The following is a 20,237-nucleotide window of genomic DNA, read 5'->3' as shown; positions in this document are numbered from 1 at the left end:
CTTTCTAGCTAGGTGGCATCATCTAAAATACCCCTAATTTCGAAGACAGTTCTTATTTGAGTAATGTTGTTCAGACCCACCTATGTGAAGCTAGCCACAATAAGGATTAGCCACAAAGTGGAATTTGTGATTCGCCTTCAAAATAAAAGTCTACCAAAGAAAGTAATGCAAATTAATACAAATAGTGGAATCATGACATAATGGAATAGATCATGCTTAACGAGGTTGGAATGTTCTTATATAAATTCAACAATAGACAATCATTTGTTCATTTGAAAAAAATCGGTTGAAATCACACTGTGAATGAGTTAATACTATAGAATTGCACTGGGGGCATACTTATTTCACTGTACAGCCATACCTATGGATTGTGGATCAATGACATGGGGCGGCAGGTATCCTAATGGTTAAAGCGTTGGGCCAGTAACCGAAAGGTTGCTAGATTGAATCCCAGAGCTGACAAGGTAAACATCTGTTGTTCTGCCCCTGAACAAGGCAATTAACCCACTGTTCCTAGGCCGTCATTATAAATAAGAATTTCTTCTTAACAGACTTGCCTAGTTAAATAAATAAAAATATGAATGTCAATACGCACTGACTGGGGAGGTGATTTCCCACAATAAGAACTAAGATGCTAATATTTGCATACATTCTTCACAGTTGTGTTCTGTGGGAGTCATTGAGTAGACTTATTTATAATTGAATTGCTCCACACTCTAGCATTGTTTAACCTGATCTAGGCTACATATGGCGTGATTCCATCAATTGTAGTATTCTGCATCACTTTCAAATATGAACTTTTATTTTGAAGGCAAAACGCAAATTTCACTATTGTGCCTAATCCTTATTGTGGCTATTTTCACAACACATAACCCGGTCCGGTCGAGCATCACTAGCCAGATGAAGCTAGCTGGCTGCTCATAAACGTTAGCTTTGGGCAACAGGGTTAAGTCACTGGCTAGCTATTTATTTAATGAACTGAAGTTCAATTTCAATGGGCGAACAAGTGGCTACCTAGCTAATACTTACAAGAATTCCAAAATCATGGCTAAGATTAATAAAAATGACTGCAGTTTCTACTGTTCATTGTTTTCAGGGTGGTTGTATTGGTGCTAGCTAGGTACCAAGCTAAAGCTAGCTACCCCTGAAGTTGCGGTCGAACAAATAATGCCTTATTACCAACGCTGTATTGTAAACACATATTTCGTGGCCGGTGTGTGCTATGCCTTCTGGCTAGAAACTCGTTGCAGGTTTTGAAAATCACTTCTAATCCTATACTCTGTGATGTCACAAACCAGGTTTCCATCCAAGCATGTCATGCCGATGAATTACCTGATGCATGAAAAAAGTAAAGACTGGATAGTGGAAACAGTCAAATGTAAGGTATATAGGTTATATTGTGCTAACGCAACAGTTGTGACAAAACCGATGGAAATCCATTTAATTTGTATTTTTAATTCAGTACATGGGAATTTAACCCAAGTTATTTTATGTGACCTACGTCATCACGCACAGCCTTTTACCCGCAATAAGTCATTTTTATAGAAAAATCTCTGGTGGGAAAATGCACATATAGTTTTGAGCAGATTTGAGAATATTCGCATTCAAATCTGTCTCCAATAGGATGGAAACCTAGCTATGCAGACACTGGTAGGGTGCTGGAGATGAGGTTAAAAAGTGGCAGAATTGCACATTAATATTGTAATGCCTAATAGTCTACTTGTCTTGCACTTTAAACAAGAATAAAAACCATCTCTTCAAAATGGACCTTTATTACATAACTTGTCTCCAATATTCCAGCTTTACTCCTGAGATATGTATTGAAAATACACAGTAAAATGGTGATTTAGGTTTATGATCTCAATGTCAGCAGTAGTTACCTTATCCAATTAACTATACAGTAGTGTATAAATCCCAACTCCACTGTCAGCAAGATGTGCTCCTGCAACAAATATCAACACTAGGTGGAGACAGAAAGTTGTATTTCACAGGAGGTGCACCAGTTAAGTCTCAGGCCAGCCAGGGTATCATTCAGCCGGAGGCTCATTTCATGCTTGCGAAATCAGATGAAGGTACTTTTGACAATAATTAATCTTGATTCATATTTAAATTAAAATGAGCAGGTCTTTACATCCATTGGGGACATGTGCACTCCTGTGGTGAACGTATTTGAGAAGAGCCAAGAGCAGTGAGCCAGTTCTCGACACTGCAAAAGGACATGGTTGATTTCACCTTAAATTAATTTTCAGTTAAACTGTGTGTCCTTTGAAAGTTGGACAAAATGTTGGGAGTTTAAACTTATTTAATTGTCCTACACTTTCCCTCTTCAAGCTTAATTTCCATAATTGCATAGCCCAATGGTTCATACCATTTTAATTAGGAATTTTATTAAAAAAGGGCAGGAGAATTGTGTTGCACAGTTGTGGTAAATTCAGTGAGAAACTGGGGCAGTGTTTGGATACTTTCAAGATGAGGATACAATCTCATGTCAGATCAGTGTTTTAGTATGTAGTGTAACCCCGGTTTTCACCTACACAATCGTGATGATTCAGTAATGGTTAGTAAGGAAAGACTCATTTGAAAACTACTCAAACAGGGCCCAGTGTCTTTACAACGGTTACTACCTGCTTTGAAAAACAATTTGTCATTCCCAGTTTTTCCATGTCAAAGTACAGCAGCTGATGCTTTCTAGGAAACAAATGTCATCATTTACAACAGATAATAAATGAACATTTGAAGACATTTCAGACAATCCTGTCCATTCAACATTTTATAATATACATTTTATAGGTGACATTTGCATCCTCAACACAAAAGGTAGAGAAAATGAAATTAAAAAAGGAGGACTGCATTGTCCACATCACTGGCTGCGACAGTTGATTTTTGTCCAAATGAGACCATTTTCAGCCTCAGAGGGAAAATCACCATCTTAAAATCAACACACACACACTTACCCACACAATACATGAGAAAAATTGTCCACTGCTCTCCACCTTTGCAACACTGAGTCTGACAGCTTAGCATGTGGTCCTTCTAGTCGAGTGTCATTTCAACCAGGTAAACACTGTTCCAACAGTCTCCTACTAGTTAATACACACAAGGCAAAATGTCAGTGAGCATGAGACAGTACCCCCGGCTGCATCTCAGGACTCTTCAATGGCTTCCTTCCCTCTTCTCCTTGCCCTCTTTATTACCACAGATCTGAAAGAACATGGCAGGTTGGGGGGAAAAAAGCAATATGGTGGAAATGCATCCACTCCTTTCACCGATCAGTGATCATGAAGAAAAGGGGGTGAAGAGAGGAAGTCATTTTAGAGTATTGAGACATGGCTCACCCAGGTCATTGACATCACATCCCTGAACAGCCAGTGGCTGAGGAGAAGAACAATCCATGTGATCCATCGGTCAACTCATTTTTGACTTTACGCCAGCCCCAGTTCAACAGAGCAAGGTAGGAGGAAAGTTCTCATTCTGATAGTCTTCCTCAGACTGAATAGTCAAGTCTCTCCCTCTTACAAACAGAAAATGAATACTCCACACCTATCTATAACTGATTGATTGTAGTGTCACTGGAAGCGGTGATGAAACGTAATCTCCTTGGCAAACAATCCAGGCCAGCACCTCCATGTGAGTGAAAGGTGTAACGGGTCCTGTGTTCCTTTAAACAGGTAATGGTAAAACACACACGCACCCATATGAAAACTGCAGGCCTAATGAGCACAGTTGATGGGTTGGCCTGACTGTGACTTTGCCCCACTTACACAACTTCAGCATTACAACTTAGGGCCTATGCTGTTCTTTAGCCAAAGTATTTGCAGCAGAGTTTCAAGAAACATCCTTTTTCACACACAAAATGCAATAGTGCCCATGTAGCTCTGAATCACCAATGTGGCATGTGCTCAAGTCATAGCTTAGCTGATAAATGTTGAGGACAACTAAATGTGCTCTTTAGCTATATGTGCTAACAAACAAACAATGGCTAATGCCTCTTGGCATGTGTAAATAGTTGATTAAAATACAGAATCCCACTCATTTAACTTCACTTTCCATTTTGACCACCTAACTGGCTTGCTAACTAGAATTCCAGGAGTTTGCGCCAATTCCAAGAAAGCATATCAAGCATGTATGATGAGAAGCCTTTTCTGGTGTAGTTTTGTGAAGCATGGCCAATGGAAGAGGGCAACACACAGAAATGGGTGGCGATGAGAAAAAAAACAAAAAAACACACTGAATCCAGAGGAGGCTTGTGGGAGAAGCTATAGAGGACGGGCTCTATAGCTTCTCCAAACACATCAAACATATGGAAGCCACATGTTTGAATCTGGTCCATTTATCCCATTGCAGCAATAACAATGAGCCCATCCTCCTATAGCTCCTCCCACCAACCTACTCTGACTAACTCACAAAGAGGTTGGAAGGGAAAAAGGTAGGAGACATGGGGACCGATGGTGTTGGAGATCTGAAGTTCCCTCTAAAAACACCCCCCCCCCCCCCCCCCTGCAAAAAACACACCCTTTAAAACAATACCAAGCTCAAGCTGAGGAGCAGTTTGAGTGTGAGCTCTCTCCAGGGATGTAGTAGTAAAGAAATAAGGTGGGTAAACGCTGAATGAATGAATGATGCAGACGCTAACAACGCTAATTTAGCGTAATAGGCGCAGGAACACTTTTCATAACATATAGTTGCGTAGACGGTGTTAAGGTGCGTTTGTCCTCCACTACATCCCTGGTTTTCTCCCAGTGAGAGTCTATGGAGGCCCTGAGGTTTGGAGGCAGGGAAAGGATGGATAGAGAGGGAGGGAGGGCGGGCGGGAGAGGAGAATGAACTCCTTTGGTTCCATGTCCGAGACAGCACTTCCTCCTAGTGCCCTATACAGGGTCGTACTCATTAGGGAACACCGTAGCAAACTGTTTTGCAACGGAAAACAAAAACAAGTGGTAGTCCTTCCCCGTTTGTCTGTTTTCTGCCGTTTGGTTCCTAATGAACACACCCCAGCTCTGGAGAGGTCAGAGGTGTGGGGTGAAAGTGGGGTCAGTCAGGGCAGTTTGTCTGTAGATTTGGGTGTTTGTCAAACAGACATAACGACTGAGGCTGAGACAACGAGGGTGAGACAAGCCAGAGACGGAAAGAGCGGCACATTGACTGAGCAACACAGCCTGCCAGGCTAACAAAAAGACCAAATTTCAGCCATCCAGACAGAAAGCCAACCAGCTTACACTTGAATATGAAAGACTACCAGGGTGTGAAGGGGCCAAGAGGTTTCTGGGTTCTGAGAATTTGGTTAGAAAATTAAAGACTTAAGCCCGGGAACATACTTAAAGCAAATGCGTCTACTGACATGATAAAACGCAGACAGTTGAACAGAAACAATAGCAACCGCAGTAGCACACATTCCATTCAGCTGCATCTTTTTGTGTGTGCTCCGTTCCCAGATGCACTGCAATACTGGGTCGTTACATGGAGCAAGCCCCTTTTCCGACTCCTTGTTCATAAATTCCATTTGGATATTAAACTGGTATGAACAGATACTACACTTGATCCTCTCCAAAAAGCAGATATCTGCACATCTCACAACAAAACAAACTCCTGTGGGCTCGGCTGTATGTTTGTGTTCATCATCAACTGTCTGCTTTCTATCAATCCATCAGACGAGGGAGGCAGGCTTTGACTATGTGACCATCGAATAAGGAAACCAAAACCATGCGGTCAAGTCAAATATCAAAAGGACAAATTAAGACATTTCCGACTGCTCTCAACTAGACAAATTATATTTGGAGATATTTTTGTTTTATTTTGCGGTCGACCACGCCTGTATTTGGAATCCACTAATTTGTCCAGTTATTAATTTACTATCAATGTACCAGACGTACAAGTATTTGTTTTAGGTGATTATCCAGGCTTAACAGGATCAGGAGGGAGCTAGGATCGGATGTGGCAGGGAGTGGGGCGTCAATTTGGGGCGTTCATCATCATCATCAAGAGTCCTCGTTTCCAGAATCCTCCTGGTCGTCGTCATAGCAGCCAGTAGTGACCCCTCCTTCTCCTCCACTGGTCCCCCCTGCCTCTCCTCCTGACTCCATGTCACTCTCCTCATCTTCATCCTCCTCTTCCTCCTCCTCCATATCATCGTCATAGAGGTCATCGTAGAGCAGGTCTGAGCTGCTGTCTTGGGAGGGAACCCGAGTCTGAACGCAGTACTCAGCCAGCGTAGTGGGAACCTTGACACCGTCGCGCTCCGCCTCTGCCACCGTGGACACCACCTGCTTCCTGTTGGGGGCGGGGTTGGGGAGAGAAACATCGCAAAGGGTTCACTCACTGTGACTGTGTGTGTCAACTTTGTTGTGAAAAAGGTAAATCAAATGGTTGGGTTAGTGTGCATGTGTCCTTTCTACCTGATAATTTCAGCATATTCTTTGTCCTTGCCCTTGCTGTCCCTCCACTTGCGGAACATAACGGAGGCATCCACGTTGGCCGGTGAAAATGTGTTGGGCTCGTTCAGCAGAGAGATCACACTCAACAAGATGGTCCTGTACACACACACGTTACTAATTTGACTTTATGTCCTCTAAAACATTACCTGAATATTTCATTTACAATGGGTCCTTTACCTTAGTTTCTAAGTAATGTGGCTTTACTTGATTTCCTTGAATGATTGAGTTATTTGAACTGACTTCCTCTGTGACAGCAATGTTACCTCACCATTTCACCCATGTGGCTCCATTAGATGCTACTTCCTCTCTGGATGTTTGGTTAAACACACACTTAGCACTTTCAACCTGCCCCGGGGGTTGAGAAAGTGTCTCGCCGACTGGCATGCATTATCCTTTTGGCACTTTGACTGTTAGGGACTGTCTACTCCCGAGCACTGCCCTTTAAACCTTTGACACCCCCAATTGAAGCATTATGATGACACTCCATATTGTCTTTTGGTCTCCCCCAAAGATCTGGAAGGTTGTGATGTCAATGGCTTTTTCTGCATGTGTAGTCCTCTGTCATTTGTTTCAACGTATAGTCTAAAAGTTGATTGTCTTTTCATTTACATTTTTTTGTGCTCAAAATGGGTAAACATGTGAAGTGCGATAGACCTGACCTAGGTCAAATACAAATGGGAAATCATTAGAAATACAGGTGTGCAATGTTTGCCCTTTTGGAACTACTCGCTTGATTCCACCATTTCATCAAGCGATATCAAGTGCATCTTGAGTAACAAAGTGTTTGAGCTTTGTGGTTGAGCCAAAGTGTACTCATTAGGCAGCAAATAAAATTCTTATTAAAAGCTTATTTTTGTTTTCCGTAGCGAAACACTTTTAAATGTTTTCAATTGCATGCCATAATTAAAGACCACAAGGTTTGTAAGCGGGTTGAGGTACCTGATGTTCTGGGTGGGGTTCCATCTCTCTGAGGGGAGCTCCCCGCTCTGGGGGTCATCAACGGGAGGGTGGAGGATGGAGATGCACACGTCGCCGTTCTGTTGGAACACAAAAAAGTCAAATTCTGGATGGAGAAAACTCTTGAAATATGTTAAGATTCATATACTTTGGGAATACACTTACCTCGTAGATGTTGGGATGCCACATCTTGGTGAGAAAACGGAAGGTCGGAGGGGAGTAGGGGTAGTCGATGGGGAACTTGATGTGAGACTGATAGAGACAACAGAAAGGACCATCAGCTTCAGACATATTTAATTCCATTTATTAAAGCCAAATAACCCTTCAAATTAGTTGGATACAATTCAGAGAGCATGAGAATGATCCCCTAGTTTGTCATGTTAGTGTGTATGAGCTATTGGGGGCCAAGTGTGTGTCCGTATGTATGAGCAAGCATGGAGGTCTGTGAGAACATTGTGTCCAGCAGCGCCAGCCCTTTGGGGAGAGGCACTGCTCTGCTCCACATCAGATAGTATTATCACCGTTTCAAAACATGCCCTGTGCAGACATGATAAGCTCGTTGTGAGTTTTACTTGATACACTTCACTAGCCAGAAACAAAGGCCTGTCTTCTGAAACTCGTCAGTCTATTCTTGTTCTGAGAAATGAAGGTTTTTCCATGCAAGAAATTGGCAAGAAACTGAAGATCTCGTACAATGCTGTATACTAAACTTGGATTAGCTAACACAGCATGCCATTGGAACACAGGATTGATTGATGGTTGCTGATAATGGGCCTCTGATAGCTACATAGGCATACAATAAAAATAAAAAGTTAAAAAATCTGCCGTTTCCATCTGTAATAGTCACTTACAACATTAACAATGTCTACTGTATTTCTGATCAATTTGATGTTATTTAAAAAATTGAGAATTTGCTTCTTTTTTTTTTAAACAAAAAGGACATTTCTAAGTGACCCCAAACTTTTGAATGGTAGTGTATACAGATACGTTGAATGAGTTTATCAGGAAGTGCATTGGAGATGTTGTACCCACTGTGACTATTAAAACCTACCCCAACCAGAAACCGTGGATAGATGGGAGCATTCACGCCAAACTGAAAGCGCGGACCACCGCAATTAACCAAGGCAAGAAGACTAGGAATATGGAAGAATACAAACAGTGTAGTTATTCCCTCCTCAAAGCAATCAAGCCGGCTAAACGTCAGTATAGGGATAAAGCTCAGTCACAGTTCAGCAGCTCAGACAAGACGCATGTGGTAGGTTTGCGGACCGCTATCAAGAACCTGTGGGCTCTTCTTCTCCATGCCCGACGTGAGTAAGACATTTAAGAGTGTTAAACCTTGCAAGGCTGCCAGCCCAGATGGTATCCCTAGCAGTGTCCTCAGAGCATGCGCAGACCAGCTGGCTTGTGTGTTCACAGAGCTATTCAATCTCTCCCTATCCCAGTCTGCTGTCCCCACATGCTTCAAGATGGCCACCATTGTCCCTGTACATAAGAAAGCAAAGGTAACTGAACTAAATGACAATCGCCCCATAGCACTCACCCATGTCAACATGAAGTGCTTTGAGACTAGTCAAGGATCATATCACCTCAACCTTAGCTGCCACCCTAGACCCTCTTCAACTTTCTTACCACCCCAATAGATCCACAGACGATACAATCACCACCACACTGCCCTGTCCTATCTGGACAAGAAGCATACCTATGTAAGAATGCTGTTCATTGACTATAGCTCTGCATTCAACACCATAGTACCCTCCAAACTCATCATCAAGCTCGAGGCCCTGAGTCTGAACCCCGACCTGTGCAACTGGGTCCTGAACTTCCTGACGGGTCACCCTCAGTGGGTGAAGGTAGGAAACCACATCTTCGCTGATCCTCAAGAATGGAATGGGGCCCCACAAGGGTGCGTGTTCAGCCCCCTCCTGTACTCCCTGTTCACCCATGACTGAGTGGCAAAGCACGCCTCCAACTCAATCAAGTTTGCAGACGACACAACAGTAGTAAGCATGATTACCAACACCAATGAGAGAAGGGGAGGTCTCGGAGTGTGGTGCCAGGAAAATAACCTCTCACTCAAAGTCAACAAAACTAAAAGGAGATGATCGTGGACTTCAGGAAACAGCAGAGGGAGCACCCCCCTATCCACGTCGATGGGACCGCAGTGGAAAAGGTGGAAAGCTTCCTTGGCGTTCACATCACTGACAAACTGAAATGGTCCACCCACACAGTGTAGTGAAGAAGGCGCAATAGCGCCTCTTCAACCTCAGGAGGCTAACGAAATTAGGCTTAAAACCACCACAAACTTTTATAGATGCACAATTGAGAGCATCCTGCCGGGCTGTATCACCGCCTGGTATGGCAACTGCACCGCTCACAACCGCAAAGCTCTCCAGAGGGTGGTGCGGTCTGCCCAATGCATTACTGGGGCCAAACATCCCCCTCCTGGACACCTACAGCACCCGATGTCACAGGAAGGCCAAAAAGATCAACCACCCGAGCCACTGCCCGTTCACCCCGCTATCATCCAGAAGGCGAGGTCAGTACAAGTGCATCAAAGCTAAGACCGAGAGACAGAAGCTAGTTTTCAATCTCAAGGCCATCAGACTGCTAAACAGCCATCACTAGCACGTCAGGGGCGGCTGCCTATAGACAGATTAGGAATCACTGGCCACTTTAATAATGTCTCCGTATCTTGCATTACTCATCTCGAGTGTAAACTATACTCTATACTAACTATTCTACAGTATCTTAGTCACTTTACCTGTTTAAATATTGCATCAGCCATCTCATATGTATATACTGTACTCTATATAAATGCCACTTTATCTTAGTCCAATGCCGCTCTGACATACATACATATAAATATGTATGTGTGTGCATACATTTGAAGTCGTAGGTTTACATACACTTTAGCAAAATACATTTAAACTCAGTTTTTCACAATTCCTGACATTGAATCAGAGTAAAAATTCCATATTTTAGGTCAGTTAGGATCACCACTTTATTTAAAAAATGTGAAATGTCAGAATAGTTGAGAGAATGAGTTATTTCAGCTTTTATTTCTTTCATCACATTCCCAGTGGGTCAGAAGTTTACATACACTCAATTAGTACGTGGTAGCATTGCCTTTAAATTGTTTAACTTGGGTCAAACGTTTTTGGGTAGCCTTTTTTTTTAAAATGTTTTACTAGGCAAGTCAGTTAAGAACAAATTCTTATTTTCAATGACGGCCTAGGAACAGTGGGTTAACTGCCTGTTCATGGGCAGAACGACAGATTTGTACCTTGTCAGCTCGGGGATTCGAACTTGCAACCTTTCGGTTACTAGTCCAACGCTTCTACAAGCTTCCCACAATAAGCTGGGTGAATTTTGGCCCATTCCTCCGGACAGAGCTGGTGTAACTTAGTCAGGTTAGTAGGCCTCCTTACTCGCACACGCTTTTTCAGTTCTGCCCACAAATTTTCTATAGGATTGAGGTCAGGGCTTTGTGATGGCCATTCCAATACCTTGAATTGTGATAGTGAATTATAAGTGAAATAATCTGTCTGTAAACAATTGTTGGAAAAATGATTTGTGTCATGCACAAAGTAGATGTCCTAACGGACTTCCCAAAACTATAGTTTGTTAACAAGAAATTTGTGGAGTGGTTGAAAATGAGTTTTAATGACTCCAACCTATGTGTATGCAAACTTAACTAATATATATGCACATACATATACTTAAATCCATTTTGTACTTAGATTTACGTGTTTTTTGGTGTATACGTTGTGAAACTGTTAGATATTACTTGTTAGATATTACTGCACTGGCGGAGCTAGAAGCACAAGCATTTTGCTACACCCGCAATAACATCTGCTTAACACATGTATGTGACCAATAGAATTTGATTTATATGGCCCCTATATTTTTTTTACTAAACAGAGCACTTTTAACACGTGCAAACAATAGACTTCATGTTATTTTGCTAACTAACACCTTTCATCTGTGGTGTTAGATAGCTATATTAGCTACTATACTAGCAAGCTGACTAGATAAACATGGTGCTAAGATCAGATAGGAGCTAATACCCAACATAGTTAGCTAATGTTAGCTGGTTATCATTTTGAACATGCAACCTTTTTGGCAACGAGCCATCTGACTTGCAGTGTAACATTAGCCATTTCCTGGTGCGTTGATCTGACCAGCCGCAATCATATCCATAAATTGACAGTTAATAGTTGGATTAGATGATTGTCGTAACAGGGAAAGTAGTGTTTTAAAATACCAAAATAAAGGTTGACAATAGGTTTAGCTACCTAAGAATTTTCCTGCATGTTTATAGACCAATAAGCTTTAGATCAGCAAGCATGTGTGCATTCTCACTTCTCAAACTATGGGCAGATTAGAGTAATTTAGACAGAACGTGCATCGTCGTTTCATCTGTTTTCCAACCTTCGCTCTAATTGTTAGATATTATCCATATTTATGGCTTGAAAGCAAATGTCATCGCCATTGAGCTAGTTCTCATAGTAGCAATAAACAGTAACAAGTGATATGAGCAATGGAGAGAGCTGTGAGGAGATGTGAAAGAGAGCGTGGTTACAGCCTCGCTCTAGCCAATCGTAGCAATAGGTTCAAGTTACAACCTGCCTGTTTCATGACAGATAGTTGAACTAGCCAACTGAGTTGTTTCTAATTTTGTCCTGGCAGATGAGTTGTTTAGAGATGTGTCCTGACAGCTGAAAAAAAAAAGTTTCCCGATAACAGAAAATTAACAAAAATACTATCTGTGATCACAAATCATGACGTTATGTTGGACCAATTTCCATTGAATATATGTTATTTTATATTCTCAAACTAACAGCAGTGCCTATATGATGTCCTTAGATACAGGCACGACATGCTGGAGTGGTGCTTCTACCCAAATGTTGTTTGTCATCTGTAGCACCATAGACACCACTGGTGAGCCAAAACAAGCTCAGTAATTCAATGCATGCACACACTCCTATTAAATATGTATTAACCTATATTGTGAGTAGGACTATGCAATCTTAATTTACACAGTTTATCAAGAGATTTACCATTATAAAATATTAAATTATTACCATGCTGGTATGTAGTTAGATTGTTGTTGTTACCAAAGTTAAATGTATTGTTTGATTTTCAAATTGATTCATTAATGCATACATGGCTGTTTCTGGCAAATTGTCACCAAATTTCTAACATTTTTATTATATTGAATATCAGTCTAAAATATCAGCCTCCTTGAGGCCCAAAAATCGGTATCGACACAAAAATAATAAAATAAATCAAGATTGGTCGTTCTCTAATTGTAAACCGGTTTTCTGGTTGAGAAGACGTCATGCAACTAGATTAGTCACATGGCATCTTTGTTCCTCAGAAATACGTCACATTTTAGTTGTTAGGCTATCTGATAATACTGGTAGTTATTAGAACCGGGACGATACCAGTATCGGGATACTCGTTAGTATCGCGGCAAGGAAACAAATCACGAAGCGGATTTAACTTCTTTAGCAAAACAACCCTAATGTTGGAAACAAACATGTTGTCATCCAGAATCACATGAGTAATTATTTATTTTCCAAGCTTCGGCTTTCATTTTTGAAAAAAAATATTGCGACACTGGTATCATCACAGCCCTAATAGTTATTTGGTCCGATAACCAGATAAATAGATATTTTGTGGTTGCTAGAAAAACATTTACAAAACTTCACTTTACAACCAGTATACAACCTGACAATGACATCACTCACAAAATACGTTATAATAATCATTGCACTGATGTCATTGCAACCAGTTTTGCCCACTTGGAAGAGTACATGCCATGGCCTGGATGTGGGATCCCGCTCACCAGACTTTTATGCTAATGTGGTGTACTAGACGCACTGAATAAGTCACTCAGGGGAAAGGAGAAGAGTCTCATCATGCCCTTCTCTTCCTCGCTCGCTCTATGCTTAGGTGCCATTTATATCCGTCCACAGCTAAAAATAGGAGTCTGGAGCGTAACGATCAAACTGCAAGGGGGAAGGAGGCTGGGTAGGGAGGGGGTGAGTGGGAAAGAAAGGAAGCGAGAAACAGACAAAGCGAGCGAGATTGGAGGGAAGACATACACAAACCTGCTACACCCTTAGGCAACAAAGCAGCTTGTTGTACATCCCACCCATGACCCACCCCCCTCCCTCCGCGGTTGGCTCACCACACATAAACCTGCTACACCCCTACACAGTAACCTCACCTTAAAATAGCCTCCCTCGTACAGTGTGTTGGGGGGGCCAAAGATGGCCACCTCCCAGTTGTAAAGGTTCGACTCCTCCACCAGGCCGATGCGGAAGCCCTCCACTGGCTGCTCCTGCAGGGACTTCAGCTCCATCATCAGGGCCTTCTGGGAACTGGGCGTCGAATGGTGGGCCATGGCTATCCCACTTCTGACACCAGGGGACATTTCAGAATTCATTTATTTCCTCCTTCTAGGTTTACTGTTTGACGTATAATGACAACCAAATCAACTAATAACTCGACCTTGTTGACTTACTGGCTACAAAAAAAAATACACAGGCCATACATTTATACGGTTGGCTCCTATACAACCTCAGGAGCAATTTAAACAATAGTTTAATTAGGCTATTAAGGAAGATTTGCATGCAGTTTGAGTACAGAGAAAGCAGTGACAAGGCTGGCAAATAGCGAATTCATGTCGAATTCAAAGTAGGACATGTTCTGTATCGTGTAGCAAAGCCTGGGGCTGACTGCAACGATTAGGCCTTTGACAACTCAAATGGATTCAAGCTAATTAAACATTAATTACCTATATCCACGCAGTGTTAGTACTATCTTGTACTGTTTTCAATGGGATATAGCAAGCTATATTTAGTTTGTAACTGGTGAAGCATACAGTCAAATCATGTCAAGTTTCATATTGACAGAAGTGTTCTATCTTGACAAGCTGGACAGGAACACATTGGGAAAAAAATTCTCTCCTCGCGTGGTATTTTTCTTCTTTGTGCCACTGCTGGCACTTGGCATGGGGATAAACAACAACGTTAGAAAATTATTTGAGACATTCTTGGGTCCAAAACTCTAGCGACGAATTGGTCTCGTTGATATTTCCCCCGTGTCCCCTGCTTAGGACAGTCACTCAGTTGATTAATCCGCTGGCTGTTTGTTTATCTGCTCTTTTCTGGCATCTCGAACTTCTCCCCACGTCAGCTCAAACCCCACCGAGTAACTTCGTCGAAAAAAGGAACTGCCTTCTTCACAGCATTTCCTCCACCGCCACGTCGAGAGGTCTGTATTTTATCGAGCTAACTTTCGTGAAAAAGAAAGACAGTGAAAGCTTTGCACTTACGAAATACAGTGAATTTCATCGAATTATAGTCTCACCCTATCGATGCTTCCGGCTATCATTGCGCGTGTCTCCACGACGTACTTGCGTAGCTAGACTCACGTCCAACGTGCGCGGTCTTCCCAGAATGATGTGCACTTTGGCATGTTTTTAATGTATCGACAATAACATAATTTCATGTAATTAAAGCCTATAGTTTTTCCTCACGTATAATTTACAGATAGAGTTGATAGACAATGGATTTTCAATAGTGACAACAAAATATGGTGAATTGGCACCCAGATGATGGGTATAAAACCCTTAATGGTAATTGGTCTCTATACCCTAGTCTCGGGAAATCACAGACCTAGGGCAATTAATGTGTGAGGAAACCCTTCTGCCGAGGGAGACAAGGACAAACCCATTTACAATTCATACCATTAAAGCAATAACAAAACAAGTTAGAGTCACTCTAGAACACTATCAAACACAAGCCCCACGGGCCGAATCCGGCCAATGACACATTTCAATCTGGCCAGGGCAATGATTTGAGTTGTCAATTAATTTAGGCTCGCTTCCATACCGCCTGCCATGCACTGCACTACAAGTCACAGCAAGCACTGCCAACGGGCTGCATGTCAAACCACAATGTGTATTTCCACACACCTCATCCCAGACACACACCTTCACATGAGGAATCTTCTACAAGACTGAAAGTTTAAACGTGTTGTAGGCTAAAACATTTCCTTGCCAAGGGGTTATTGCTGTAGCCTACAGAAAATGTAATCTTGGTTGTCAAATAGTTATAAGATAAAGGATTCACACATGGTTATAAATTACTATTAAAGTACAATAGGACAAACACGCTAGTATAAATGAGACAACAGTTAAGTCATCTACTTTATGAAATTACAGCCTGATGGCTTCCATTGGTGAATTCAACATAACTTGCGCTGCTTTCGTGTGTCTCGGATATTTATTTGTGTCTGTCTTTAATCCTCATGCTTATTGCTTGTATTTCTCATATTGCTTCATAAATTCTTAATAGCCTGCCTGAGAAGAGAATATTTAATCTAAAAGCTGAATTGCAGTATATACAGTACCAGTCAAAAGTTTGGACACACCCACTCATTCCAGAGTTTTTCTTGATTTTTACTATTTTCTACATTGTAGAATAATAGTGAAGAGATCGAAAATATGAACTAACACATATGGAATCATGTAGTAACCAAAAGTGTTAAACAAATAAAAAATATATTTTATATTTGAGATTCTTCAAAGTAGCCACAATTTCCCTTGATGACAGCTTTGTACACTGTTTGCACACCTCCTGTAACGGCTGTTGGAAGGAGAGGACCAAGGTTCAGCGTGGTATGTGTCCATATTTATTTAATGAACACAGAAATAACTACAATAACAACGAGAACAACCGAAACAGTTCTGGCTGGTGCAGACACACAACAGAAAACAACTACCCACCCCCATAGTGGGAAAACAGGCTGCCTAAGTATGGTTCTCAATCAGAGACAACGATAGACTGCTGCCTCTGATTGGGAACCATACCAGGCCAAACACCTAGAAATACAAACATAGAACAAAACATAGAATACCCACCCACATCACACCTGACCAAACTAAAAATAGAAGCATACAAAGCAATCTACAGTCAGGCGTGACACCTCCAGGCTGTGTAAGGGCTATTTGACCAAGAAGGAGTGATGGAGTGCTGCATCAGATGACCTGGCCTCCACAATCTCCAGACCTCAACCCAATTGAGCTGGTTTGGGATGAGTTGGACCGCAGAGTGAAGGAATAGCAGCCAACAAGTGCTCAGCATATGTGGGAACTCCTTCAAGACTGTTGGACAAGCATTTCAGGTGAAGCTGTCTGAGAGAATGCCAAGAATGTGCAAAGCTGTCAACAAGGCAAACGGTGGCTACTTCGAAGAATCTAAATGATAAAATATTTTTTTAATTGGTTAGATCTTTTTTGGTTATTACATGATTCCATATGTGTTATTTCATAGTGTTGATGTCTTCACTATTATTCTACAATGTAGAAAAGAATAAAAACAACGATAAACCCTTGAATGATTGGGGCAGCAGGGTAGCCTAGTGGTTAGAGCGTTGGACTAGTAACCGAAAGGTTGCAAGTTTGAATCCCCGAGCTGACAAGGTACAAATCTGTCGTTCTGCCCCTGAACAGGCAGTTAACCCACTGTTCCTAGGCCGTCATTGAAAATAAGAATTTGTTCTTAACTGACTTGCCTAGTAAAATAAAGAAAAAATTAAAAAATGATTAGGTGTGTCCAAACTTTGACTGGTACTGTATATCGCACATACTGTACATATAAAGAATCAACTATAATACATTTTATAAAACCCAATGGACAATATGCACTATTTAATTTGTTTTTTTTGTAAAATTAAAGAATATCAAGAAATATTGGCAGATTATTTTATTCTCTCACACACACAGACACACACACACACACACACACACACAGACACAGACACACACACACACACACACACACACACACACACACACACACACACACACACACACACACACACACACACACACACACACGCAACACAGCTGACTATTTAGTTTATTGCGTTGAAGGAGGTGAGGTGGGGAGGTGTGTCTCTCTCTCGACAGTATAAGTAAGAGTTATTCCTCTGGGAAGCCATGCAGACAAAACCCTGACTGGAACTACATCCCAGTAAGTACCCTACTTCTAAATATTCCTTATTTTAACACTTTAATTTAAAAAGAACCATGTTTTTTAAAGAGACTTGTAAACGTGATTGATAGAGTTTAACAGATCGCACTTTGATTGAAGTGTTACAGTACTTTGAAGCTATTGGAGACTTTTCTAGGCGTGTAGATATTTCAACATGTCCAGGCGATAACAAGGTTTCACTGGAGCTTGGTTCCCAAGTTTGTAAACTATACCAACCACATAGCCGCAGGTAGTAGGTGTGCTGAGGGTGCTGCAGCACCCCCTGAAAAATCTGAAAAAATATATATATACAGTACCAGTCAAAAGTTTGGACACACCTACTCATTCCAGGGTTTTACTATTTTCTACATTGTAGAATAATAGTGAAGACATCCAATCTATGAAATAACACATATGGAATAATCCAAAATATATTTGGATTTGTTTAACTTTTTGGTGTGTTATGGGTTATTTCATAGTTTTGATGTCTTCACTATTATTATTTTTATTCTGCATCTCCCCCCTCCTTGATCAAAGCATTGGAAGGAAAGGAAGTCCAGTTTGGCTGATAGTACTATTAAAGGCACAATCTGGGATATTTCCTGTTCTTCAATGGTAATTTCAATTAGCTGATAATGTTGTAGCGGGCTTACATCAACACCCAGCAATCTCGTTAAGAGACTTGGATTGAGATACCCCACGAATTAACTATATTGGTGTTAGAAGTGGGAATTTCACCCTGGTAAAGTATTTCCCCAAGGTATGGCCACAAGGGACTTGTGAGAGTGAATTAAAGGGACATGTTAGTACAACACCTAACCTGGACCTCTTTGTGTAACGGTTAAGCTATTGGACTAACAGTCGCAGGGACCTGGGTTTGGATTTGAGAGTAGTTATATTTCCTCAGCCCCATCCTTTAACTTTATAACAAACCAAGTGGTGGGGCTGCTGTTGGGCTGAAACACAAAGTCAAGGACTGTGGCTTCAAAGAAATTTGTAGTCGGGATCAGATGAAGATACAGTGCCTTGCGAAAGTATTCGGCCCCCTTGAACTTTGCGACCTTTTGCCACATTTCAGGCTTCAAACATAAAGATATAAAACTGTATTTTTTAGTGAAGAATCAACAACAAGTGGGACACAATCATGAAGTGGAACGACATTTATTGGATATTTCAAACTTTTTTAACAAATCAAAAACTGAAAAATTGGGCGTGCAAAATTATTCAGCCCCCTTAAGTTAATACTTTGTAGCGTCACCTTTTGCTGCGATTACAGCTGTAAGTCGCTTGGGGTATGTCTCTATCAGTTCCAAGTAGGTTTGAACGCAGTAATATTTATCTTCGGCTGTGTCGTCATGATGTGAAAATGTGACATCAAACAGGAACCATAGGAAGGCTGACAAATCAAGATGGCGTCCAACGATGAGGCAGGAAAGAGATTTCGATTCCAATAAAAACGTACTTCTGTCTAGAGAAAGTTTAAAAACAGTGTTTTTTTGCCGGGGGGTGTAAATACGTTTTTGGAGACGCAAGACGGAGCAGATACTGGTAAGAGGACTCGTGGAAGATGTTATGTCAGTTTTCTTTCAGGGGCGGTGGCAGGGGGAGTGAACGAGTCAGCAGCAGGCCAGCTAGTTAAGTAGCTAACTATTTAGCTAAGATGTGGACATTTGATGTTCTGTATGTCTGATTGTATTCGTAACCTAGTTATGTACTTAGTTAGCTATGTGCCATTCTTTTGGCTAAGTAACGTTAAGGCCTGCGCGTTAGCTTGGTTATTTAATATCATCCATTTAACGTCGTTACTCGTTTGCCAGCTAATGTTGGTCATGAAACTGTTAACATCCCGATTTGCTAACTAACTATATGTCGTCCTCTATGTTAATCTACTCGTCAATTTAATTGTTTTCCAAACATACACGCCAGGTCCCTCTTGCCTTGGTCGCATTACGTTGAATCACTCATTCAAAACTAGATAACGCTACCAGTAGCTAACCAGGCCAGGCGGAGCTAGCAAGCTAGCTGTCAAAGTGGCTAGCGGGTTAGCCCTTACTGCACTGTAGCCTACATCATATCTACGTTTTCTACTAGCTTGCTAATAACTTTACACTGCAGATGTCTATAATGAATTACCTAACTGTCACCTTAAAGTTGTAGATACTCTTGCTAACCTCTGATGCAGGTGGCGAGTCAATCAAGTAACGTTATGACTCGTTAAATGTTTCCCCGATGAGCTAACACAGTTAGCTATGTACTTCAAATTTTCAGGTGTTTTTGTTGTTTAGGGTTTGAGTAAACTACACTACACTAAGCTATGTTGCTGTGGTGGACATTGCATTGACTGTTTATAGATAGAACATTCTGGCTGATCGAGCTAGATCTCACTCCATGGTACGCCAATGAGTCCTCTCATGACAAACTGTACCTGGGGGCCGCCTTATGTAACCTTATAATAAAGGCGATGGGTCTGGGCTTGCTGAACAGTGGTGTGGGTCATGCAATTAGTCTTGCGCCTCTCACTTACTAAACTTTGTGTGTTGATTTCTGCTTATGTGCGTGCCAGGTTTTTACTCAACCCATCCAATCCATCGCCTTGTCAATATTGAAAAAATTCTCAGTAGCCAATAGCCACAGGCCCTTAAACCTCAAGATATAGGCTACAGCTATTTTGCTGAGTGTAACACATTACTGTCATCTCTAGGGGCCTATTTCTGTTCATAGTAGCCTCCTGCTGCAAAAAGTACATTTTAAGTCCACAATTTTTTGTCAAGGGGATGGAAGCTCAAACTATTAGGAA

The 20,237-nt window shown here is 41.5% G+C and overlaps 2 protein-coding genes and 1 pseudogene across 2 annotated transcripts in view; 1 reads left to right on the top strand and 2 right to left on the bottom strand.

The window, feature by feature from the left end:
- Window positions 1-1,754: 1,754 nt before the first annotated feature.
- LOC109892424 (ubiquitin-conjugating enzyme E2 R2) lies at window positions 1,755-14,833 on the bottom strand. The gene is made up of 6 exons (XM_020484947.2): window positions 14,197-14,833; window positions 13,627-13,816; window positions 7,554-7,640; window positions 7,371-7,468; window positions 6,393-6,527; window positions 1,755-6,267 (listed from the first exon to the last, which is right to left on the bottom strand). Exons 2-6 carry the CDS (start codon window positions 13,801-13,803, stop codon window positions 5,976-5,978), a joined length of 789 nt encoding a protein of 262 aa, XP_020340536.1. The 5' UTR covers window positions 13,804-13,816; window positions 14,197-14,833; the 3' UTR covers window positions 1,755-5,975.
- LOC116376251 (uncharacterized) lies at window positions 5,413-5,559 on the bottom strand (annotated as a pseudogene).
- A 3,917-nt stretch (window positions 14,834-18,750) lies between the features above and the next one.
- The window catches only part of LOC109892430 (ubiquitin-associated protein 1-like), a 35,673-nt gene continuing 34,186 nt past the window's right edge, over window positions 18,751-20,237 (top strand). Inside the window, exon 1 of the mRNA XM_020484958.2 lies at window positions 18,751-18,988. The gene's annotated coding sequence lies outside the window, so the exon portion shown is untranslated. The remainder of the gene's footprint in view (window positions 18,989-20,237) is intronic.

Source organism: Oncorhynchus kisutch, linkage group LG1, assembly GCF_002021735.2.
Source record: "Oncorhynchus kisutch isolate 150728-3 linkage group LG1, Okis_V2, whole genome shotgun sequence".
NCBI classification, from domain to species: Eukaryota; Metazoa; Chordata; class Actinopteri; order Salmoniformes; family Salmonidae; genus Oncorhynchus; species Oncorhynchus kisutch.
This window is presented reverse-complemented; position numbering and strand designations above follow the sequence as displayed.